This window comes from Atractosteus spatula, chromosome 27 (genome assembly GCF_055471065.1).
Source record: "Atractosteus spatula isolate fAtrSpa1 chromosome 27, fAtrSpa1.hap1, whole genome shotgun sequence".
Classification (NCBI taxonomy): Eukaryota; Metazoa; Chordata; class Actinopteri; order Semionotiformes; family Lepisosteidae; genus Atractosteus; species Atractosteus spatula.
In genome coordinates this window covers 6,432,773-6,458,949 of record NC_142732.1, presented here as the reverse complement: position 1 = coordinate 6,458,949, position 26,177 = coordinate 6,432,773, and the positions used below count along the sequence as shown (strand labels likewise).

The 26,177-nt window shown below is 39.3% G+C and overlaps 1 protein-coding gene across 2 annotated transcripts in view; it reads left to right on the top strand.

Annotated features, from left to right (window-relative positions):
- The first annotated feature begins 2,360 nt into the window (after positions 1–2,360).
- The window catches only part of pafah1b1a (platelet-activating factor acetylhydrolase 1b, regulatory subunit 1a), a 36,478-nt gene continuing 12,661 nt past the window's right edge, over positions 2,361–26,177 (top strand). Inside the window, exons 1-6 of one of the 2 annotated variants that reach the window (XM_088906891.1) lie at positions 2,429–2,558; positions 11,977–12,058; positions 12,151–12,387; positions 22,838–22,922; positions 25,360–25,434; positions 25,968–26,174. In XM_088906891.1, coding sequence (XP_088763017.1) covers positions 12,356–12,387; positions 22,838–22,922; positions 25,360–25,434; positions 25,968–26,174 — 399 coding nt within the window. In that variant the 5' untranslated portion in view covers positions 2,429–2,558; positions 11,977–12,058; positions 12,151–12,355. Of the gene's footprint in view, positions 2,559–11,976; positions 12,059–12,150; positions 12,388–22,837; positions 22,923–25,359; positions 25,435–25,967; positions 26,175–26,177 lie in introns of both variants that reach the window. The other variant, XM_088906890.1, reaches the window with a different exon arrangement.

Genomic DNA, 26,177 nt, shown 5'->3' with positions numbered 1-26,177 from the left:
GCAAAAATGAAAAAAAATGTTGTAAAGATAATTTCTAAATGGATTCCACTTCAGTTTACTTCTGCTAATTCAGAGAGTGCATTTTAGTAAACAATAAACAGTTAAAATTGGTGCCAGTTGTAGGATCTTCAGTCTAAGAAATTTCCATTTGAATTCCAACAGCAAAAATCACTAGTGGAATATCAAGAATTCATTTGAACTTTGAGGCATTTGCAAGAGGGTACAGTACAGAATGATTCTGAACTCCCTCGATGCCAAAATGTCCATGTGATATAGGATTGAGTAACGATGTATGTAATGTGTAATTATAATGATGATTATAAATTAAGAGCAAACAGACGGTAGATTTTTCCCCATCAGCCAGTGTGGTGGGATCCACATGTCTAGCTTACAGGTCATCACTGGAGAGGCATGCTGGCTGTATTTAACTACAGAGTGATAAAAGCCACACAGTTGTTTGATTTAATAGGATAGGAGGACCAAAAATGACTGCATTATCAGCTGTGTAGTTTAGAGTCGGTCTGATAAATGTTCTTAGCAGCTGTAATGAAAACGTAAGTGTCGGAAGATTTGTTTTCTTGAGAAAAAATAAGGTTGATCTTGTTCTACCATATCCTGCTTGTATTTTCTTTACCAATTACTCCACTCAAACTCAAAAGTCTAGAAGTTTTAGTATGCTGTTGTCTGGATTTCATACACACAAGTCTTAGTGTACCCAGGAAGGCTGATTTCTTTTTATTTTGGCCTATACTGTACATTGAAATGGAAGGCGTGTCTTGAAATGGAAAAGTCCTTATCATGAGAAAGTGATCTTGCTCTCCCCCCTTCTCATGAGTCAGAGCTCGGTCCGGTGCAGTCTCTGCTATGGCCTGTGTACTGGAGTTGAAATGGAAGTGACCGGTGGAGGCTGTGGCCTGGTAAACCTGCCTGCCATCTGCTGCGGTCGGACACACACTGATGCCCCCTGACGGCACGATGCCAGGGAGCAAGTGCCCTGGTGCACGTGCTTTGACTTCTCGGGCCAAGGGGTTAGCGTGTCCCTCTTCTCTGCGGCTAGCTGGATCTCATTTGTTTTCTTTGTCCATGTATGCTTTTGTATTCAAATGAGCAAATTAAAAAAAGACTATTAAAGAGGAATAGAGTTGTGATTTTTTTTTTACTGAAGACTTCGGATTGTCTTTATACCCGTGGATGATATGCTAGTTGTGGCACATGGTATCACTGATGGATTCATGTATGATTACCTGTGTGTAGCACAGTATAGTGCTTACTTGTAAAGCACCTGTGGGTAGCATGGAATAGTGCTTACCTGAATAGCACCTGTGCCACAGCTTTGTGCTGCTGGGAGCTTGCCCTATACAAACCTCATTGAATAGGTCTTCAGCACCTAACCCCATCCTTCCTATACCCTACAGACAACAGGGTAATAAACAAGACATTAATCTGTGTATTGCAGGTTCAGGCTGTTTTGGGGTTGGTCTTTTCACACAAATCCTTCAGTTCCTGCCATTAACACCATTAAGCGATGACCAATGGCATTCCTTATTAAAGCCACTTCCAAATAACAAAGATGGCTTTGCATTATCGCCGCTGGAAGTAATATTCTCTGTCTAGCCTGGTTACAGGTGTGCCTTTGTATAGCAGCCCTGGGATGCAAACTTTGCTTCATGTGTGGGGCTTTGCTGTGGAAGAAGGCAGAAGGAAGGTGCTTTTCTGGAAGTGGACGAACAAAAGATTAGACATTAATTTTATAGGTTCTCTTTACAATAACAGTTGCTAAAATGTGACTGATTCATCTTCATAAACTAAACCAGCAACTTAATTTTTCTGGAAGGAAGTTACTTGCTTTAAAGACCCAGAAGGGAAATTTACTTTCCAAGGCAGTTACAAGATATAACGCAATACATTTAATACGACATGAACCCATTAAGAAATAAGAAACATACATGTATGATGGAAGAAATAAAATACATAAAGTATAAATAGCTGCGAACCTTGCTGAGGTTCCCTCCGTCTGTTAAAGATACATTTCTCTGCTGCAGTAGTGAAAGTATATCGAAGTTACTTGTCAGTGATAAAGTGATCTGAACGGGTCATGCGTACATAGGTAATAGAGATATATTAATTGATGACAATTAGCGCTGTCAGACCTGACGTCTTCAGACCCCCCCCCCCACAGCCGGAAAGTCATGCGCACAATATCTACACCCTACGGTCCCACAGCACAGCAGTTTGATGACGTAAGGGACGTCGGGGCGCGCTCGGGCGTGAACAAGGAAGAGGACGTTCGATGCGCGTGCCCGCGAAAAACGAACGACGCTGCTGAAGTGCGGGGGGGGGCGTGCGCGCCTCCGTCAAACAGACTGCGAACGCGAGTCCGTGCGCGTACCCTGCGTCCGAAGGCGAATGCGGTACAGAAAACAAGGATCGGAGGAGAGACAAGGAGATAGACATAGCCAGTGAAATCCGAAGTCCCTCGCTTTGTACCGAAAAATACTCCCCATCTTGTGTTTTATGAGTACCTGACCCGGCGAAGGAGAAGGAGGAAAGACAATACGGTAAGATTTCTGCGGTTTAACTTCCGGTGTTGATTTTGTGTTTAAGAAAACAAGGTGGTAAAAATGACGATGTGGCTGCAATTTTTTTTGCGCCTCCTTTCTGTGTCTCAAAATGGCGGCCAGGCCGTTAGAGCAACAGCAAAGGCAGAAAAATGAAAAAAAATAACAGTCTTTAAAACAGTCATTTTTACAAGTTGTCCTTCCACTGACTTGCGGTTTTTTCAGCTCGACTGGTAATTTACGGAGTCTTTTAACCGAAGACGTGAGTTTGTGCCTCCTGTTTATGGTTTTCTATGATTTTTTTTAAAAAAAATTCTGTGACAGCAGAAAGTATATTCGAATTTGAGGGCTTCGGTAAGAGGGGTGGGAAGTTGCAATCGATTAGGACACATATTTAGAAGTTTGTGGTTGGTCTTTTTTAAAATGTAGGTCATTTTCTGGTGGCTTTTGTGAGGATGCATTCTTAATTGATTTGCGAATTAGCCCAACTTCATTAGCAGGGCTGAAGGGAGGCGTTTAAATATCTTCTGATTTTGTGTAACCTTGCAGATGGCTCAGATGGGAAGGTGATTTGATGTTGTCATTTTGCTTCTGGTTGAAGGAATGCAGCGTTTTGAAAGACCTTCAAACGCTGTTAACAAATTCACGTAGTGTTCAGAGTTTGGTTAGTAAAAAAAAAAAGAGAACGAAGGGCTTATTTTTGATCTAAATGATAGGTCTTTTAGAAAGTGTTTTGAATACCGGCGTGGCATGTGTACGGTCCAGCGAAAATCGTCATCCTGTCTGCTTATACACCTCTCCCAGACCAACCAGTACAAGCGATGGGTTTCTCACAAAATAGGCTTAATTGTTTTGCCCATTTGTAATGATAGAAACCTGTTACGTCGTCCCGGGTAACCTCCTAGCTAAAAGATCTGCCCTGCGTTCGCCTGGCTTTAAAAACAGGTTACATTTTTCCGACCTTGAAATGATCTTTTTGCCCATGTAGCTCGGTCCTTTAATCGTAACTTTTCATTTCCATCTGGTGCGCGGGGAATTTTGTGTTCTTTCGATTTGTTTTGGGGGTGCTGCTTGAAGGATTTGTGTGCGGAAGGGTGCGTTTTTTTTCTCTAATATTCATCTGAATCCAGCCTGTATTGTTTTGGCTGGTGGCTTCTATCGACGCACACTTTTATTTTAACTGCAACCCAACGCCAGACCAACCCAACGGGCATCTTCAATTATGTGCTGCTGCATTTTGCAATGACACTTGTGACGTTAACAGTTCAGTTTTGGACGCGTAATGTGACTTCAGTTGAAGATGAGGGGGGAAAAAAGCCTTGGGTTTGGCAGGGATTTTCAACACAAGTGGTTTGGAGGAAAGGAGCCGGGACAAGCCGGTCTGTTAAGGCACCGGTATGGAGCTAAAACGTGATTTCTGTCTGTCGGTCTGGGGAGGGATACAATCACTTCTTTTTCACTGTTGGGGAGGAAAAAAAATAGGGGATAGATTGTTGTTTTTTGGTGGCGATACCTTTGACGATCCTTTTTTTTTTCTCCCGGTCTGCCATGATCAACACGCTAACACCGGCATCGAGGGGCAGGGTGGAGCAAGAGACGAGAGCGATCGCCGAAAAAAAATAAAAAGCTGAATGAGTAAGAAGAAGATGGGGGGGGGGGGGGGAGTTGCCGGTTGGTTCGGTCAGTCCGATTTTCTTTTGGGGGGGGGGGGGGGGCTGCTTTCTTTCCGTTGTGTTATTTGCTGGTTCGCTATCGGCGTGATCTGGCTGTGCGCGGCCCTCATGATGTCTGCCCCTTGTCAGCTCTGGGTGGAGTAAGGAGGCGGCAGTTCCAGCGAGAGGGAAAGCAGAAAAACAGGGCTTGGATTTTTTTTTTCCTTCCTTCCCTCCCTGCCTCCCTCCCTCCCTGCCTGCCTTGCTTTTACCGCAGGGTGGATCTCCCAACTTGCGACGCCTTGCCCTGAAAGTGACAAGTCACCGCTCCTTAAGATTTTATTTGATTTTTTTTTTTGGGGGGGGGGGGGGTTTGGCGTTTGGGGCGCCGGTTTCGCTGTGTCTTTGCTGTAAACCGCGATTCCGTTGCTATGCGCTTCCCAGTTCGTTCCCCTTCTTTCACTGTGACGACGCCAGCGCTCCGCTATCCTTGGGAGTTGTTCGGCAGCTGATGCAACCCAAACAGACAGGAGGTGGCTCATGGCGAATTGATGTTATAAGACTTGAGTGCCTTCATCAGCTGTATGCGTGCTCGCACATGTGGATGGTGTGTTGTATGTATATAAAGAGCAGTTTAACCTTCGAAGGAAAAACTAGAAGCCCAGAAGAATGGTTGTAGTACGTACAAGGATACGGTATCTATTTCAAGGCCGTTGTTTTCGTTCTTATATAACGTTATTTATCGATTGTGGAGGCTCTCTGCCCCCCCCAGGGAGTGGTGATTCTGGCCTTGCAGCTAACCTGAATCACAAGATGGGGTTGATCTGGCATAGGCCTCAGGTGCCTGTTGTGTCGCCACTTCCCACCAAGACCCCGTTGTTTTTGCTCAGTCGAATTGCAGAATTGCAGTGTATCCAGGACACTTGGCTGTTTATTTCAGACGGCATTTTGCTTCTTGCAGTGTTCCTGTAAAGCATTCTTAAATGCAGCTGTGGTGGGTGTTCTCTAACCGTGAGTAAGCCTTTTCTTTTGCAGTAAATGGCTCTGAATGCAGATCCCCATTTTTTTTAGACACCCAGCAGGCAGGCGGTAGTTTTGGATGGAACTGTTTGTGCAGCTGTAGGGTGTTCATTCTGCTCAAGTGGCCTTTAAGGAATTTTTGGGCGTTAGGATAATTCTGAGCAGAAGTCATCTGAATGATGTAGTTCTGTCATTGCCAGTATTAATTGTGTGTGATTTGTTATTAAGTTAGCATTTTACATACTGTGGTAGGAAGTATGTTTTAAGAAAGAGCTTTGCCATCAAAATACTGCTGAAGTGATTAAGTAAAATAAATACACCACCTTCTGACAAGTGTCAATTTCCATTTAGTTTTGTTTTATATTGCTGAAGTTGTCTGTGCCAGTTCAGCTTCTAGCTGAAGAAGCTATTGAAATCACAGCAGTGTATTTCTACACTCAAGAGGGACAAATAAGATTGTATACTCCATCCAGCAGGTGAAACATCCAGTTTTAGTGGAAAGCTAGTTTTATCTGGGTGTCTGTGACCTTTCTAAATCTGTTCCAGTGCCTCATTTTTCTTAGTTTGTTAGGTCTTGTGAAATTTAATCTGTTATTAAAAAGGTTTGAACTGAAGTTCATTCGTATTTTGTCCTTCATACATTTGATATTTACCAAGCATGAAGAATTTATATTGGGGCCTGAAATCTCTTTACAAGAGATTTTTAGATAACAGATGAAAGTGTGAAAGATTTCCTTTTGTGATTGTGGTATTTTACTTTTGAGAAGACATGAAACATCATAAGGATTTAGAGTATTTCATTGATGCAGTAGTCATTTATCAGTGGGCACTCTCTGCATGTCATATGAGGAAATTCTTTGTGCTTTGGGGAAATAGATAAAGCTCCACTGCTTTAAATACCTAGGTAGGAAATTAATTGCCTACTTGCTTGGCTTCGAACATTTTTTTTTACCCCATATTTCTACCCCTTCTGTCCTGAGATGTTGGAGTAAATCTTCTGTCTGCTGCTGCAGATGGACATTGTGTATGCCAGAAATGTTCACACAAGGGACAGGCATTGCCCGACATTCAGGTTGGTCTTGGTTTATAATGCTTAGCAAATATGTGGCCAGCGGCATCATTGTCAATCTACCATCTGTCCTTGAGAGTCTGCAACCCTTAAATTGCATCTTCCTTCGAAACGATGCTCCACTAGTGACTTTGACTTGTGCTTTTCTCATTTTGCAGTATTTTAAAATTTTGTGTTGCCAATTCCTTCTTCACAATTGTGAATTTAGTAGTATTAGATCTCTCTGCACCTCTTAGGGCTCATGGCTGTAAATGTTATAAACAGAAGTTGCCTTTTCCCCCTCTGAAATAAAGCTGTAATTTAGGCCTCACAGTTTGTACCTCTTATTTTCCTTGTCATGTTTGAACTCCCCTGTGATGAGGAAGGCCAACAATGATGAGGGAATTTCCTGATTGCAGAAATGTTTTTTTTTCTGTTTGGTGGGTAATTGATGTACTTTGCTTTTTGAGATCTTATTATGTCTGCTCTTCCACTGAAGTGTTTGTATCCCATAATAAACAGCAGCTCCATTGAGAGACTGCAGATCAGTGTGTGAGAGAAAGTGTGGACGTTGACTGCTGTTTTCTTCATCTAGGTTCAGTGCATCAGGAATTGCCTTTTTTGCCATGTGTCCTAAACCATGTTATGCTTGTGCTATATGCAAATTTCATAAGACTGAGTCATATTGATAAAGTCGTATTGGTTTTACCAACCTTTTTGAAATGGGAAACGCAAAATATTCATGATGCTGAATGAAAATAAAGCTTACGCATTTTCTAATAACTAGTTAATTCATATACTGAAATACTTGTTTCTTCTCTTTCTTTATTAGGGCAAAACAACTGTTAGTGTGGCATATGTACAAATATGGCCCAGTGTCTCTTTAAAATGGTTCTATCTACAGTTTAGCCTGTCTTTACTTTTCAATATGTTGTAATATTGGCATAATATTTTTGGTGTTTTGCCAACTATAAAAGGTGTTTGATGCGATGTGTTGTATGAAACTAAGAGTTTACACCTCATTGACGTTTTGTGGTGTTTTAATTTCTCAGAATAAAACCCAGTGGGCACTGTGTGGGTAGTGAGCTTTTCAGGAAGCCTAGATAGGCCTGACAGGAGTGCACACTTAAGTAAGATTGCATTTTCTGTTTCGATTAATGTCAAGTATTTGTATTTGAAACCTGCAGCAAGATTGCTTACAGCAGTGCTTCCCAAACATAAGTGTCCACAGCACAAAAAATGATTTTAACACTGTTGTATGAAATATTTGAAATTCTTTGTTTAGAACTTCACAGTGAAATAATGTGAGTGTTTCACTAAACAAACCTGTTTAATATTGGGTTCTTACTGCACAGAATTCTTGATCTACACTTTTTAAACCTGGCCTTCCGGACATATTGGAGAACTTTCCATAGCACACAGTTTGGGAAGTGCTGGTTTACAGTAATCCCATCTGTTCTGAACCTCTTCTAGTAATGAAGTATGAAATGCCTGACACCATCTTATTATGAAACATTTATGGAGAGCACTCAGACATGGGGAAAAAAATAAAGGGTCAGCTTTTCTGAAGCCAAGAAATAAGAAAATGTGCTACAGTGACGTTTCTATTTGAGATATTTACACTGTCATGTGCTTCTAAAAATCAATAAACACTGCAAATGGAAATCTACATCTGTCCAGATGCAAAGTTACACGGGTTTGGAAACCCTTTGTTTAATATTGTAATACTATATTTTAGATCAATTTTTAATCTGTTGAAGAATGTTATGATGGCTTTTTAGCTAAGAGTGCATCCTGAGTATTAGCCTGTGATCATTGTTGTGTTAGCTCTAAATTCCAATTAAGATGTCCATATATTCATTTCAAATACATTTCCTTGCCTGGCCTGTTCAGCAAGTTCATTTGCAGGAATTTAGTACACTTTGGTTTTACTCTACTCATGTCATGTGTACTACTTCTTTTGTGAACTGCTTGTGTGAGAGCACATTTCTAATCCTTTTATCTTCAGGCAGCGTGTCTGCTCTGTGTATTAAGCACAAAACTCGTTTTTCAGTCTCCTGCTGCTGTCGCAGATTTTTTTAGCACCAAGAAGTAATCAGTGCTAGACACTTCACCAAAGCTGGTGAACCAGCAGACAGTTGCTAAGTAAATACTCTCCACCTTCATTATAAATACTGCTGTGCTAAGGGTTCCATGTATTGTGGGTTATAACAAGGTGCATGCTGATAGTGAAACACCAGTGTTGGAGGATATGATGAGTTGGAAGCTAAGCCTTTTGCAGTGATAGCAGCATACCAGTGCCATTTATTTCAAATGTACAAGAGCACCTGGTGGGTTTGCTTAGTTAAGTGGTTTGCAAGAAGCAGTCGTGCTGTTTTATTATGTTTTGTTTGGCTTGTGGCTAATTTCTTGCTGCAAAAGTACAGTGTAAAGTTAAATCTAAAACATTAAGTTGGGTACTTCAGGTAAATTGTTCTTGTTGATGCATTGTTGATCAGGTCCTAATGTTATGAGTCTGGAGCAAAATACACATTGATGCAGTTGTAAATTTGTAATTAGAAACAGAGTTTTTTACAAGAAATTGAACTTAGTTCATTCTCACCAAGTGCAAAGGCTTGTGAGTGGAAGTTTGTACCCATTGTGCAGATGCTGTTAACACTGAATTGGATGTTTAGGCTACCTCGGTATATTTCAACATTGATTTCATGTAAAAACGCTATTGGGAGTTTACCCTGGAAATATTTCTTTATTTTAGCATATTTGAACATATGTATCAGGAAATATTGAAAAACGGTGCTTTAGTAAAGACAATATTTATTTGTGTTTCTTACTTTCACACTTTTCCAGAGTGGATTTGGGATTTAAAAATGCATTTTATCACACATGGAGGAATTTGAGGTGATTAACCCGTGATACTGGTTTTTCCTCGATTAATCAGAAATACAATAGTGATAAAACACCCTGCTTTTGTGTTTTTGAAATGTTACCTGTGTGCTTTAATATATAAGCATTTGTTTTTTCTGCACATTTGATCGAATAAAACTTAAATGGACCTCATCCAGTCACCTTTTAGGAGCATGACTAGGTAGATATTTTTTTAGATCCTGCAACATTTTCCTTAAATTTAAATATCTTTTTTTGTCAGCCCCATCCATGTCTATTTTAACTTGTCTTGCAGTTGGTTTTGAAACTGTTTAGAAAAAGGAAAATCAAGAAATTCTAGAATTCCTGCTAGTAGCCTTTGATTGCATTTTGTGTTTTGATTGAATTTTTGATTGATGCTTCAAAAAAATTATTTTTTCGAAGAGGATGACTGGTGTGCAGCAGATTTGAAGTAGGCATTCTTAAGGCCAAGCCACATGCCCTGAGTAGCCGAGCACAACTTTAGAGCAGCAGGTTCTGCACTGTGATACTTAAGCCTTTTTCTGCTCCCAGACTTTGAAGTTCTGTATAAATTGCTACTTTATTCAATCCAGCCTTCTAACTTCATATTGCAGATTGTTAAAGCAGATTCACCTCTTACAAGAACTGAAAGAAAAATTGGTTCTACCTGCTATTCCTCCTGATGGTACAAATAGTGTTGACTGAACACTTTGCAGTAACATGAATTGATTTTGTACCAGGTAAATGTTTGGCTCTTAAAATGAATTCAGGGAAGTTTATCAAAATCTTTTGAAGAAAAAATAAGGTGCTGTGTCATCAACCTGTTAAGCACTGATATACACTCATGTAGCATGAGGCCAGTCCCGCCCAGACTATAACAATCAGGGTGGCAGGGAGAGGGCTCCAGCAGAGCTGTGAAAGCAATGATGTCAGTGATCAGAGGTCAATCAGAGCTGGCAGTCTTTTGAAAGTACATTATACCTATTGGTGATAAGCACTCTTTTGAATTAAGGTATTAAGTCCATGCTTGATAAGAGTTTGAAATTTCCACTTTGGTTTTTAGTCCATTTTTTTTGGTATGACCATTTGCAGTTCAACTTTGTACTAATTTAAGCGATTCAAACCACAGTCCATTAAGAATTTAATTCAGCATCACAACTCGTAAAATCATAATGTGATGCGTGCTAAAATGAAAATATTTTTGTTGCTTTCTAAGGTTTAAACAAATTCATATTTGCAGGAGGTAGTGGCTGTGAATGTTTACATGCTCCCTGGGCTACCCTGACCATAAAATTGTGGTGAACAGTTATGCCACGAGCATGCCAAAAGGTAGTGCATGAAATGGTGTTTGGAATGTCATGACATTCTTTTCAAGTCTTGGGGAACTGCTTGTGTCAGAGCTGCTTACTTAACATTCCTTACTACATTGCTCAACTGTCATCTGCTCTCATGGCTGTCATGGATTTGTTGCGTTTTCTATAGTGGGCTGGATTTCCTGATCCAGCTCATGATGAGCTAAGAAGCTTAAAGCAGTTGTCACCCTTGATGTCTTTAAAGTGCTGTGAACTGAGATGCTTTGAATAAGGATCCGTTCTTATAGTTTCTATTCACATTGTAAACGTTCCGTGAATGCAGAAATTTTATGTTTTTGAGCTTGTTGAATCTAAGAGGTGAATGATATACTGTCATTTTTATCACTATCCCTATTTTCAAGAATATGAACATAAAGGTTAGAAATTAAAGGAGATCATTTGACTCTGTTGACCTCAGGATCTCATCCAGCCCGCCTTGAAAGATTCAGGGTATTGACTGCAACAGATTAGTTTGTTTCAATATTTGTAGTTTGTTCCATATTCATTAGGATGTCCTACTGTGTAGAAATTCTTTTGCACCTATGTCCATATATATAAGTTGTCATCTGGAGGAGAGTGTTTTTAAAATAGCAAACCTCTCCCATGTTTGAGTGTCAAAACAAGTTCATATTCATTTTTTTATATCTTACTGTGTCAGATGAATGATTTGAGAACAAATTCTTATTGACATTAATGACATGGAAGATGCATACAGGAAGTCTTTTACTGGGGGCAATCTAAGTTGCTCAAAGGTGAAACAGTATCCCATCTGGACTTTGAACCTGCTGCCATCAGGTTTGGGGTCTAGAACACTGACCATTATTCCATGGTCACAGTATAGAACCTGTCAAGTGCTGTATAACTTCTAATCTCGTTTATTCTTAATGTTGTAAAACATTTGACACAAGGTAGTGTTGTTTCTTTTTCTGAGAGCTGCATTTCAATCTGATACAAACCATTTTGGCTTTAAATTTTTACTTTATAGTTTTCTGTGGCAAAGAGCAGTGCTTTAACTAGTGTTTGTCAGTTTCTGGTCAAAGTTGCAGAGAACTATTTGATGAAAATGGATAACCGGGCATTTGATGGTGGAACTGTTTAACTGAATCATCACTTCACTCAAAGATTTAAAAACTGAGTCAAGGGACCTTGTTAAATCTGAAATAACGTCTCTGAATGCTTTTGCTTCAAACTGGATGAGCCAATACCCATATTTTTGCACATGATCACTTTGAATTTTCACAGATGTTCACAGGCCAGTATTCTGTGTTTTCTCTAACTATGGATTGCACTTAATGCAGAGTAACAGAACTAGAAAACAGAGTAAAATGCAAGTAAATGCTGTTTGAACAAAATCCCCCCCCCCCCTTATCATTTTTTTTCCCCTTTTCTGTTCCTTTGCTGTTGCTGTAGTAGTTGACTCTCCTGATTGTTTGCTTACTGAGGCTTGTTTGTCTTTCCATAAGCCAAGGGCACCTCCCAGCTGAGGAATGACTACCCTGTAACAAAGCTGCAACAGAGGGGACCATTTTACTGGGGTGATGCAGGGTCAGTTGGTTCTATATTGGGGTGTGAGGGGCAGGAGATAAAAACTGGTAGACTTTTATTTATTTCTTCATCTTTTTCCCCCCCTCTCCCAGATGAAATGAACGCCATTTGTTGAATGTCTGCAGACTGCCTACGAATCCTGCACGTGGAGATTGGATTTTGGAGAAGAGTTTCGTGTTTTTCTCAAGCCCCCGAGCGGCGGACCACTTTGCAAGCCGGAGCTTGAGCTGGATTTCTGATCCCCTGTGAGGGAGACAGCAGCTGCTGCAGAAGCCTTCTCCTGCCCTTGCAGCCACCATGGTGCTGTCACAAAGACAACGAGATGAGCTGTAAGTCCCTCCCGACACTCTCTTCAGGTGTACGTTGTACCTGGTAGAAATCATGGCTCAGTCTGTTCAAGGACAAAATGGGTCTGCTTGGGTTTCCCATGTCTCAGATGTCTAAGGCATCTTTAAAACACAATGCCCTCCTTTCAGTTAATACCTAACCACAGGTATCCACAAATACCCTTTTTATATGGACTAAGTTTATTTCAATATATTTAAAAATAAATTATTTAATTTCAATTGCATATTTGAGTATTAGAGCACAACACAAGTCCCTTTCAACATCAAGCCTGTTGCAGTGCTTATTTTTGATCATCAGAAGTGCAAAAAATCCATGTTTGCTGGCCAAATTAAACACAGTCTTCATTAACGGTTTATACGATTATAAGTTTCTGCTTATAAATTGTTGTAGTTGTTGTAAAAAATGTTGACTTATAGTGTTTATAGTAAAAAATGTTCTAAAAAAGGGGTCAGATATCTTGACTTGAGAGAGACTGTAAGCTAGACTTAAGGTTTAGGTTTTACAGAGATGTAAGAATTTTGATTTGTACAGTGAGATATTGTACAATATATCTTTCATCCTTCACATAACAGCTTGTTGAAAGACATTGTTTCAATTCAGACATTGTACGATTGCCATGTTATTTAATACTCCTCATACCTGTGTGGAAGATCATTTAATCCCCTTTCCTTTGAATCAGTCAGTGTAGCCCCAGGGTTTTGCCCTCTATTTTTGATGTCAGTCTGCCATACAAAGGCTGGATTTCCCTCACTGCTCTATCCTGTTCTCATTAAACAGAAATCCATTTCATTCTATTACGAGACAGTTGTCTGGGACTAGATTTATTATGCATGCAGTATCTGTCACATATGTGGTGTTTAAAATGAACTGTAGAATAAGCTGCATTAGCAATTTGCCGTTATTTTATCATATCAAGTCCACTAATATCTGTTCCCTGAAGGCTAACGCTTGCAAAGATGAAAAACCGCCCTCTTTGAGGGAACGTTAATCAGTTGTACAACACCTGAAGGGAGATTTATACCCACCCACAATGGCAACCAGACAGTATTCTTTTCAGTATCTTCACATTAAAACATTCCATTCCACACTTTTCACAGATATGAAATGGTTGGTATAATTATTTAAATATTACATCTGCATTTATTATTTATTTTGTGGTAGGTGGATAATGCCACAGTAAGTGTTGTCTTAAAATGAACAAGGCCAGTTAGGAACCAATTACAGTTGTCATTTGTTGAGCTAATGTTTAATGAGAAAGTCTTTGTGTCATAAGTGATAGCGACACCCTCTGGGAATAGATTATAAAATGCTTTTCAAGATATTGTCCCAAAAGTTTCAAGAACTTAGTTTAATTCAATCCTTAAACAAGTTCTTTGTTGTTCATGTGTCTAATTGGGGTTTAATAAAAAACAGACTGATCTTTATCCTCAGTAAATCATAGTAAAGTATGGGTATACACAGTTTAAACCCATGCTTTGTGGCTAGCTTAGGTATGCATTGTCTAGTAAGTACACAAAATAAATATTTTGTTCCAGGGCCTTAGGGTGTTCCTCAGAAAAGCACAAAGCTGCTTGTCACATGGAGAAAAGTGTCATAATCATCTGGCCAGCCCGCTGGAATTGTGTTTATGGGTAAAACTCATCACTGCTGTACAGGACACTTGTTTCTTATCCTTTCCATAACCACTGCATTTTGCGAAAATCCTCACTTTCAGAAAACTTGCATTGATTTTTGTTGGAAGCATATTTGTGTTCTTTGGGTTGTGCAAAAATCAATTGAGTAAAAACTCACAAGAGCTTGGGAAAGTCCCACAGGGCTTAACCTCTCAGGCATCGATCATTTTCATATCACTGCATGCACAGCAATAGAACATTGCTGACATAACCTTGTTGTACGTCTTAGACATTAAGTGAAACAGATCATTCTCAAATATTCAGGAACATGTCCAAATAGTAACCAAAAATTCAAGAAAACTTGTATATTTGTCTTAGGGTTGTAAAAATGCTGCACCTTCTTAAATCTGTGGAGATTTTGTTTGCTTTGTACAAAGTAATTAACCCCTAATGTGTCTAGATGGATGAGGATCAGGGACTTAAATAGACTTGTCAGATTCGTGGGATGATGTTTAAAGGAAGCTTTAAATTGTAATGTTTTTTTCAAGACCTGTAATCCTGTAAATCACAAGTTGAGACATAGCAAGTGGGAGATTTGTTTAATTAACAGATTAAATCATGTAATTTAAAAATATAGATCTCATACTGTGAATTACTTCAATTTGCATTAATATATTGGAATATAGCCCTAGAGATATTCTGCAGTGGTGTTGATTTTAACATTATAGTAACTATATTTAGGCACTCTAGTGTGTCATAGAAGAAATTGGATAGTATGCTTTTGTGATATAAGTTGTCAGTTTTTTCTTTTGAATTTTCTTTAATTTGGTAAATGCATACCCTTTAAAAGTTGTAAAAAAAGCCTTAAGTGTGCTGGTTTTTGGTTGTAAAGCCTATCAGGGTTTTGCCAAAATAGAGTCTGGCTGGTGAGAATGATCACGTCTGATGTACAGCATCTGTTCCATTAGGATATTGCTGCTAGTTACAAATCAGAGCTAAAACTGTTTGACGTTAAACCACCAAAACATTGCTGAGGCCTGCGTTCTATGGGCTTTTCACAGTAAAGCTTTAACTTCTGGAACGTCGGAGAATCCTAGTGGGAGACTGAGTATCCATCTTGAATCATAACTGTTAAAACAATGGCTGGAGGAGTTGTAGATATTTTGAGCGAGGAGATGGTGACAGTGACCAGCTGACCCCTCGGCTAAGCATTCTTTTTATTCCTTGCATGCGTCTTCTGTCCTGTAGTTGTGCACCCTTGGCCTGAAGCGTCTCTTCTGAGCTCTCATCAGGCTTCAGTAACATCAAGGTCTTGGGTATTCTTTTCTAGTGCACAGATTGTGGGGCCAGTTAATTTGTAACCCTAAACTTCAGGGATATTCCAGTCACCAAACCTGAGTTACATTAATTCCAGAAAATCTCAAGGTAAATAAGTAAATCACAAACTGATTTAGCTCCGTAATTAATAGCCATTTTATTTAACGATTAGGAAAACGGAAGGTATGGGTATAGGTTTTGTGTAAATTTAGAGTTTAAAGATTTTCCCGAACTAAATATTACTATTCTGATTGCTACAATGAAAGTTACTTTGCAAATATTCTAGATATTGAAAAGTTAAACACATAATATTATGAACTTATTAGATATTTTTCTGAGATGCATTCCTAGAAAACTGGGCATTTCCTTCTGTTCTCCTTGGAATATGTAAAACATCATGTTTCTGAATCAGATTTTGATTTGATGAGCTCCACCCTTTAATAGGAATATCCTGCTAAAGGTGAGTTGCAGGAAATTATCCTTTTTATCTGGCAATGTTTTAAACAAGTTAAAGTGAAAATTGATTAGGATTACAACAGATGTGATGCAAGTTGTATATGGTGGTTGCTGACAAAATAGCTTTGTTTTAAATCAACAATATAGCTCAGTACTGCAGACAATTTTCTTCACTATTGCTTAATTATATTTGATTAGATGAGTATCTTCTTTTTACCCATACAAACCCAAGAAATGTTTCTCTGGTCTTTTTATTGTGATGTGGATACATTTGGTTTTGACCTTTAAAGAGAATATTTATTTATAGATGAGCACAAAATGATAGTGGAAGAAACGTTTTCCTGGTATTTTGAAAACCGAGAATGCTGAAACCACAAATAGATCACTTTCCAGACCCCCAAAGGCAAGTGACATTGTGTACTAAAATTAGGTTGTACTTAACAGTAGTTGTGTTCGCCAGAAAGTCATGATTTTTAGAAGCTCTCTAACATCAGTGTTTGCTCGGGACATTATGGACTATGAGGAATACAGACATTTAAAATACTATAATAACATGAGTAGATGTGAGGAATTAAAACAACTTTATAGTTTTCTGTTAGCACATTATTGTGTTGTATCACCGACGTGAAGAGCAGTTCCCTGCTACTAGTTTGTGAATAAAGCTGTCTGTAGGTGGAACAGGATGTAAAGCTGCTTTTACAAAGCAGCCCAAGAAAAGAGGGAAGCAAACGCAGAACGGAAAAGGAAGTCTTCATTGATAGTGGCTGAAGTGACTCTGCTTTTGATTGCAGTTTTAAAAGCAGGAATCATAAAAGTAAAATGAGCTTTCTGTGTTTTACCTGTGTTTTCTTTTTTTAGCTGTGTGCTTCGTAGTTTTTCCACTGGTAATGGATTGTCTCCTGTTACAATGCTTTAATCAAATTGAAATCCTTTGTGGAAAGTCTGGAATATGCTGCCTGTTGAGTTGAGACGGAGTGAATGGATCCGCTGCAGGTGGTTGAGTGCTATGGATTTAATTCAGTATGGCATCTGAGGTGACTGAGATCCTACTGTTGTACCATTCTTCATTTTTTGTCTGGTTAGTATTTCCATGCAGGTATGCTTTGAGATCTATCCTTCTCCCATTTTAACAGTCATAGTTATACTATGTTGGTTTGCATTTTTAGATTTCTTTTTTATATTAATTTTGACCTGCTCCTCAGTTTGGCTAATTTAAATGAGGGGTGGATAGCCTATGAACTGTATAAAAGCTCAGTTTCATCACAAAACTATGTGTTGTTATGAGGCTTTAAGCTTGTTTACTGAAAGCTTTTTTTTACAACTGTTTTTATTATGCCTTGTTAACTGTTATTTATAAATGTATAGGACTCCAAGGCTAAACAGAGGAGAGATTGTATTTTAAATGGAACAGTGCTTTTCTTTGAGCAGAGTTTCACTATTTGCAGTGGTGATAGCATTGTGCTGTGTGGTGCTGTAGCACACAGGGGGAAGGCCAGTTAAGTGTAGTAGAAGCCCATTGCTTACAAGGCCTGGAACAAGGGGCAACACATCATCGTATAATTACTTTAGTTATTGGAAAATATTTATGCATTTACTGTACTGCACTTCTTTCTTGAATGTCATTCTAGATGGTTTCCGTATTATCCTAAAATGATTGATTTGACCAATTTACATACCACAATAAACAAACCTAATTGTCTTTTATCTTCAGTATCCTGCAAATACATTGTTACAGATACAGTAGTAGAAAATTAGGCTTAAGACAGTTGTAGAAAAGCTGCAGTTTTAGATAGAAGTAGACTTATGTTGCACAAAATCTATTTGCTCTATTTAGCTCATTATGGAATATGAAGGAAGTAGTCTTAAACATCCTTTTGTTGTACTGTGGCAATCGCTTTACTTCCACAAAACATCTGACAAGAGTAGCTGGCTCATGTCTTATTCAAACAGCTCTACACAAAAGAAAACCCAGCCGGTAAGTCTTGTGTTTTCTTGTCTGGGCTGCTTAAGAGGTGTGGCTTCCACAGAGCACACAAAAGCTCTTTAAGGTCACTTAAGTATCTCTGCATTGACAGCTGGTACAACAAATGCCACACGCTGTGCAAGCGTACATGTCCAACTTGCGCTCTGCAGATACTGTACATTACAGAACTACAGAGCACATCATCCTTGCATACTCGCAAGGGTTGTATAAATGGTTAATGCAGACACATCAAAAATCAGCTGCCTGCCTTTACAAATTAAAATGTCTTCAACTAATTTTTGCTCCCTAGAGAGTTCTCTTTGAGGTCTTTATTCCTGCTGAGAAAGTTGGGACTTTCTGCTGTTAGAAATAAATCCCTCAGAATTTTACATTCTAATCGTATCCAAGGAAGTCAGTTTTATTTTTCCATTTACTCCTTCTGTCGTTAGTGGGGAGCTATAATCTGCTTCTGAAGACACATCCCAGGTTTTGACATTAAGTATAAATTTTAGTCAGTATGTTAGTGTTTGATAGGACTCTGAAATCTGTTGTGTGGAAGATTGGAATGAAGGGCATTTAGCCCACTTAGAGGAGTCAATTTAATCACAGCAGGCAATTGTGACAGCAGAAGGCACACATTTTGCAGCTTATACTTTGACAAACTGCAAAAGTAGAGCAGCGACACGGCTTATTACAGACAACCGAACACAGTATAAGTCAATTTTTAAGGCAAGTGAAAGCCGGCTGCGTCGTTGCCCTTTCTTTCTGTCAGCTTGCAGGCTTTTCCCTTTGGAGTAGGCATGGTAATGTCTGTGGAGCCAGCATCAGACACCTTACCTTTCTCACGGCGGGCCATGAATCAGTTTGCTACTCGTGTCGACAGTGGGAGCTTGTGATCGCCTGTGATTGTTTACCTCCTTGTTAGATGCCTCTGGAAGTCATTAATATGAGTTCCATTCTGCGTCTCTGGCGTTCTTTGTTTTTCTTGTCATAGTAGAGCCTCCTGTGTGGCCGACAGACAATGCGTGTGCCTCACTGAGAACTGCCAGCCGGTGCCTCGCCACCGCCTTCTCTGATGAGCGCCGTTTCACTCGTCTTATCAAAATGAAATGAAATTTGATTACATTTCGAGATTCGATTACAGGTTGACATTTTGAAGGAGCATTTATTTGATTTCCTTTTTATTTTTGAATAATATATTAGAATATTTTCTTTCAGTCGTGTACAACACATCTGGGGTCAGCTGCACATGATTTGCATGATTTAATTGTATTCAGCATTGCCTAAACACTTTTGCCTCACCATTATGCTGGTAAATAAATCGCTAGTCTTGTTTTAGGATCATTTGTCAGCGCAACAATTTATCATTTGTGAAGCCACATAAAACGCGTTATCACATTATTTTGTGATGTCATAATCTATTTTTAGTGCTGCAGCCAACTCATAAAATATTTATTCCACTGCAAAGAGAACAGAAGCAGATCCCTCACTATTGTATATAGGAGTAAGAAACTCCTAAATATAGAAAACAAATCCCATCCAGTAGGCATTTGATGAGGAGGTTTACATATTGTAGAGCATCTACAATAATCATGGGTGAACTGAACATGATGAAAATATATTTGCATCTTTATTTTTTTTTTGCCTTGGCTTAAGCAATGCCTTGCAACACAGAGGGCCAAAATAAAGCATGTCTGCTTCTCGGTAAAGCCCAGTGTGTCGATGGAGAGCAGCAGGCAGCAGCGAGGCTGGGGTGAGCAGCGCGCTCCTTGGGGAGAGGTGAGGTAATGCTGCTTTCCTGCAGTTTTCTCTAGGCTGGTGACGCCGCCCAGATAGGAATTTATTGTTCACAGTGCGGTGCCTGGGCTGGCGGCTGCACTGGTAAGCATGGCACTTTGCTGCATTGCTCTGATTATCGTTGATTCACATAGATGCACTGTTGGATATAACAATTGTGATGGTGTTGCTGCATGTTTTGGAAAGTTATGAATAATTGGTAGTACATGTGTGAGGTGAGGGATATTTTCGCAAAAGCCCTGTTGATAATAGTGTTGTTGTTCAAAAGAACCCTCTTCTGTTCGTTCAATTGGCATTTGTTTTTGTTTTGACTAATGGTTGTTTTGATCATTTAAAAACTGACTACATTATCAAACAGGAAGAACGAGCAGTCTTTTTAAATGTTATTGGTTCTTTATTAATTTTTGGTAGGAAGACTATAATAGACTGAATCAATGTTATAAATATGACTTTGCATGCAAATTTTTTACCATTACATGTTTTTTAGGTGTATTTTTCAATTGTCATTAAAAGCTCATGAACGTGCATTAATCTCACACAATTTATAATTAGATAATTATTACCTTAACAACCTGACAATTGTATAAAACCAGTTTAGTGATTAATATGGTATTGGATTTGCTTATGAGCATTGTGCATTACTCTGCTAGGTTGACATTCTGTTTCATTAATTAAGCCTTATGGAGTTGTCTCCGGTCTTGGTGGTTAAAAGGGAAAAGGTTGAACAGGCTTTCTATTAAAAAGCTTGTTAGTATGTCAAGATAACTGAAAAAATGCATAAGGGGAGTAAGAGAGTTTGTGTACATTATCCAAGCCTCAGTTTGTGTTTGTCAATACCTCTTTCTCACACAGGAATGAATTAATGTGTGTTGATTGTTTTGGACTTGGTGTCTGGAGGCGGAGGGGTTCTGAAGAGCTGCCTCAGCACAGGGCCGATGATGGAAGGAGTTTTTCCTTCGTCTTGATTGCAGCTGGGTCCTTGGCACATCTGCCCACTCATGTTCTTTCGAGTGGTTTGTCGCTTCTCTAGGTGTGGGTTGGTGTCCATGGAAACCACAGTACTTATATTCACTAGAAATTAATCTAGTATGTTCTTTGCAACCAACAGCATGATTATTCCTTTAAACTTGCAGTGACAAGGTATAATTGCACTGGCTCAGCTTCATCCATTAAAATTCAGAAGGGATATGTATACTGTTGCCCGGGTTATTAGTGTCTCTGCATTGTGCTTGTGTATTTGTACCCTGAGAGAGGCTGGCATCATGTCCAGGGTGTGGTTTCGCCTTGCATCCAGTGCTTCTAGGATGGGTTCTGGGCTACTGCATTGAAACTGGAATTGATATGCGATTCCTTTAAAATCGCAAAACATTGGAGTGTGACAAGCTATGCAGAAGCAGAGACAACTTAACTGTCGAAGCAGTTTAAAGGTCGGTCGATGAGGAGTTTGTATCCAAGGTACCTGATAAAAAAAATTAACTGAGCAGACGTCTGTGGGGGTCTTGAAGAGAAAGTGGGCTGAGTTCCAGTTCCTATACTCCGAGGCCACATGGAGCTTTCATATTTTATGATTGTAGGATAAATGTTTTTCTCAGAAGATTCTTCTGATGGAGTGAAGTATAGAAATGTAAGTTTATTATTGCAGAAATTTGGCTATTTCACTTTTTGTGTTGGCTGTTGACATTTAAACAAAGTAAATGCTGGGACTCTTAGCAATTTCTGTTATCTCGATTCTCAATTCTGGGTTTATTTTTTATTGTAGTCCTAATGAATACCGTCTTTCATTAATTCTGACCAGTGATCATTTTTTCTTTTTTTGGCAACAGACTTGTAGTTCAATAAATGTGGATCATGTGCTCCTTTATGGAAGGCTGTGCAAGTGGGGCTGAAACCAATCTCTCTCTCCCCAGGCACTACCTTAAATCTCTATGCCAAGTCTGCAATACACAGGTTCTATTGCAAGTCTGTGTAGTTATTTTCTTTAAAGTCGGTCTGGTAGGTTTTTTTATTTTCCTTATTTGTTCAGGTCCACAAAGAAGCATTTTGTTTGAATATTTATCCCTGGATAAAAATCAATAGAAGAATCCTCTCAGTCTGCTGTCTGGGTTGAGACAGCATGACCCCCCTCCAGCTTATAGCAGTGTGCTCTCTGGAACGGCAGCCAGTCACATGAGCAGTAACCTCCAGCTAACCTTCAGCTTTAATCTGGGTAGTTCAGTTCTTTTGTCAGTGGACAAGAGTGATGCTGATCAGGGTTTAGCTGGCATGTCAGAGCTCTTGGTACTTCCAGACTTGACTTGCCTGTAGTCTCCTATCATTCTGACAGTCTGTCACTGCACTATTCTCTTGTAACATTTGAGGGAATGCTTATATTAGTCAGTCGGATGTCAAAAATCAGTGCCAACAGTGGGGAAAAAAAAATATTCAGACAATGAATGTCCGGGTGGATCCCCTCAATAGCAGCTACAGTATATAGATAAGGTTTCCTGTTCCTTCATAAGCAGGAATCGGATTAGACATTGAAATGTTCAATTGTGTTTCTGCAGTTTGTTGATTAAATGTTTGTCTCTAATTTGAGCCTTGAGGGCGCAGCTTCCTGATTCGACGCTCAAGGAAGATGTATCACTGACATCCTTGCGTTAGTGTTTTATCCTAATAGGAGCTCGTTGCTGTCGGGGGAGTTCAACAAGAGCACAGTGAATGGGCAGGTCAAACAGCTGTGGAGATGCTAACGGGTAGCCACACGCTGGACTGCTTCTCTGACAGGTTGATTGACTCCCAGCTTAAAAAGAAATCTGTCTGTGAACCTGACTCATGTTGGAAGCATGCTTCCTTTGAAAAAATGCTTAATGCTGGGGCCTTTGGCATCTCTTTATCTTCCGTTGTCTGTGATTTTAAAGGGAATCGTCTTCAGGAGTGTCATGCTTTTTTTGACTGTTCAGGGAAGGTTCTGTTATCTTCTTTGACCGGTTATTGTGCTGTCTTTCAATGGAAGTGGCATCAATTCTTCCACTGTCAATCACCCTAAAGCACCTTGTGCTGCTATGGCATAGAGTAAAAGCTATTTTGACCATGTGTAATGGAATACTCACTGATTAGATTATGACTTAGAAAACTGTTAACCATGTACTTCTTATTTCAAGCCAGATGTTCTGTAGTTTTTATATTATCCTTGTGGTTGCAGTCAAGGATGTATGATTAATCCCTTCCACTTAAACCAAATACAGTTACAAAGATAACCAAGTAGGGTAATCAAGATTATTCACTAGCTTTTCTTTCATTTTTCAGAAATCGAGCGATAGCTGATTACCTTCGTTCCAATGGATATGAAGAAGCATATTCAGTTTTCAAGAAGGAAGCAGAATTAGACATGGTAAGATTTGCCTGATTAATCTATAATCGTTATGCTTTTTATGACTTCATTTGCATTTTGTGATTGAATGGACTTCCTCATCCTGTATATATGAATGTGCATTCTTAATATAGACAGTATAAGCTGTTGGAAGTGACCCCCAGGAACATTTCGTTCTGGATACAAGCTGATCATTTTTAACATTTAACACTAGCTGCTGTTATTATCTATTGCATCACCTATTTGGATTTCACCAGTTTGTGTTGTGCTATCTGGGAGCCTTTCAGATACTGAATTCCTTGCAGTGGAAACACAATGAATAATAAATGAAACTTGTAGAAGGAGGTGCAGACTGCTCTGCCAAGAATGTGCTTGTTCTTGTATTGCTGAGCAATACAGAAGGTTTGTACAGTATCTTAAGATCTTTTTGCAGGAGTCTAAAACTGAAGGCAGCTTTCTTGTGACTCAAAAACGTACCTTTCTGTGCTGAAGAACAGTTCAATAAAAGTGATGGAACAAGTAGAAGTTAGTTCCCCACTGAAAAGTAAAAGGAAAGAAGCAAAGCTCCCCAGTTGAAATGTTTTTCGCTTTTCATTGTGGAATTAACCTCTACTTGTTCCTTTGCAGCTCACATGCTGACATAGGTCCACACTTGAACCTCACTGTAGATTAGGCTTTTAATTTAAGAGTATGCAGTCTTCAAAGAGTATTTCATACTTCTGTGATCATTCTTTGTTGGCTGGACAGCTTCTCTTCTGCACCATTACTAATGCTCTGAAGATGCTGTGAATAATACAGCTTTGTATTCACCTTGGTGACAACAGTCATTATCAGTTCTCTGCCTTGCCTTTACGGGCTTTCACATAAAAGTGATTAGAAGCTGGTAGAAGTGTATTTAGCTACTGGTCATATCAGACAGCGGTGCATTGTTAAAGATGGCCGCTTTTTTCTGTGTGTAGGATGATGCGGAGTTTTTAAAAGACACTTCTGTCGATGGAGATGTCGATGAGGGAAGCAGAAAAGTTTCCTTTGGTTTTGAAATTGTCATATGCCATTTCTCACATTTTGGGGACTTGTGAATAAACATTTATAAAAATCATTCTATATATAGTCAGTCACATTGAGATGGCTGCAAGTGTCTTAAAATAGCTCTGATTTTTGGTCTAAATTGAGATTTAAGACTTCAAATGTTATCACCAGTTTTAAGTGTTCTGTAGCTGTGCCTCTAAACCCCTTGAGACATTCCATATTGAAGAAGAAAAGTCTTTTTGTGGTGCCACATGATGCGTTACATAAATATTCACACATCTCTTCAATCAGCAGCTTCTCGAGAGTGTTCCTTCATATTAACCGTGTCTGAACATACTGGCAAACAGGATTTGACACATACAGCAAGATAAAGCTGCTTATGTGAGGCGGGACCTCATCCTTTGGTCCTTATATTTTCCTCAATGCCCTTCACTCTGAGAAAATACTAAGAATGCCTGTATAGATTTTTAATGTGTATGTGTAAAGAACCCCAGGTCAGGTTGTGAAGGCAGCATTGTTTGAAAGCTGATTACCACATTAAAGAGGTGAAAGCAGGTGTTGAACACAGCTGTAGGTGCCTAGCAGGCGTACCTCAAACTGTTCTGGCGCTGGGATGTGCTGTACCCCACTGCCAGGCGGATTGCTATTCCATATGCCTTTCTTCCCTTCTTTGTAGCCAGCTCCCTCCTGTGTGACCTGGCCTGGAGTCACAGTCTAGGCTTCACTGTTTAAAGTGCAGAGTTCTTTTTCACTTGAGATTCCTTGGTTTGGTCTCTTCCTTGGAGGCAGGTGCTTTATATTCTAAGTCTTTGTAGGGTAAAGAATGAACATGTGTTTTATAGTAAAAGTCTTTTTAAAAAAAAAACTAGTGTTGTCCAGAATTGGGAAATGAGGCTGTTCCTTCAAAGATTCCTGTCAGACAATTGTAGATGAGTGATCTGGAACCTCTCGTCCTCCCTTCATATTTCTAACAAACTGAAATGCTAGCTTTCTATAGTTTGCAAATTAATTATGTTTTTTTTTACTATGGATAAGACCCTTGCCTCTAATGAAATGCCAGAAAGCCTTAACATGAGCTCTCAAATAGTTTTTTTGGACAAATAAAATTCACTTGTAGGAAGCCACACGTTATTAAAAGTCCTTCAGGCCCCCTGAAATCAATTTTTTACAACATGTTTTTGAAATTGTAATCATTCTAAACTGTGCTTTTCTGCAACAGTTTAGCCCATGGTAAAGGATTAACAGAATTTCAGTTGCCTCCTGGCTGTCTTTGTGTTACCATTTTCTTGCTGGTGGGAATTTTATTCGTTCTTTATTCATCCTGTTTTGGGGAACCAGTGCACTGCAATATTTGCTGCTGCTAGTGGTGCTTATTAACTTCAGCACATTATAAGTACAAATCACTTCCTTTAACTTTTTTTTTTCCCAGAATGAAGAATTAGATAAGAAGTATGCCGGCCTTTTGGAAAAGAAATGGACTTCTGTCATCAGATTACAAAAAAAGGTTGGTAGTTTTTGTGCTGTATAGGGAGCTTGGGGGAGCTGATCATCTTCAGTGCAGGTGGTTTCGGTTTCTTCTTCAGATCCTTTACTGTCAAGAAAGTTGTCAAAACACCTTGTGTTCAACATCATTAAACAGTCTTATCTTTCTGGAACAATGCAGTCATGAATCTTGACAAATTCTTTAGTGGTTGTGTGGATGTATACTGAACATACTTCTGCGATCAGGTCAAACAAAGGGCTTTGTAAAATGTCACTTTCCTGGTTATGAAGATATTTTAGTACATATTTTGTAACCATGGAGGAACTGATTTCAGGCATCACAGGCATGGAGAGTTTTCTTACTCGTATGCAAATATTTTAATATATTGCGTGTACAACAAGGGCTAGGTGAACTTTTAACCAAGATGTCATTTTATGTCAAGATAATGTTGTGAAGGCTTCAAATATTTTTAAATTACTGTAGTTGCTCTATTTTCGATCATTTCAGCATGTATATTTAACTAAGTGAGACGATGTATCAATTTTGTTTCACAGGTGATGGAATTAGAATCAAAGCTAAATGAAGCAAAAGAAGAAATTACTTTAGGAGGGCCCCTGGGACAGAAGCGAGACCCCAAAGAATGGATCCCACGCCCCCCAGAGAAATACGCCCTAAGTGGCCATAGGAGTCCTGTCACCCGGGTCATATTTCATCCCGTGTTCAGTGTTATGGTCTCTGCCTCCGAGGATGCTACAATAAAGGTC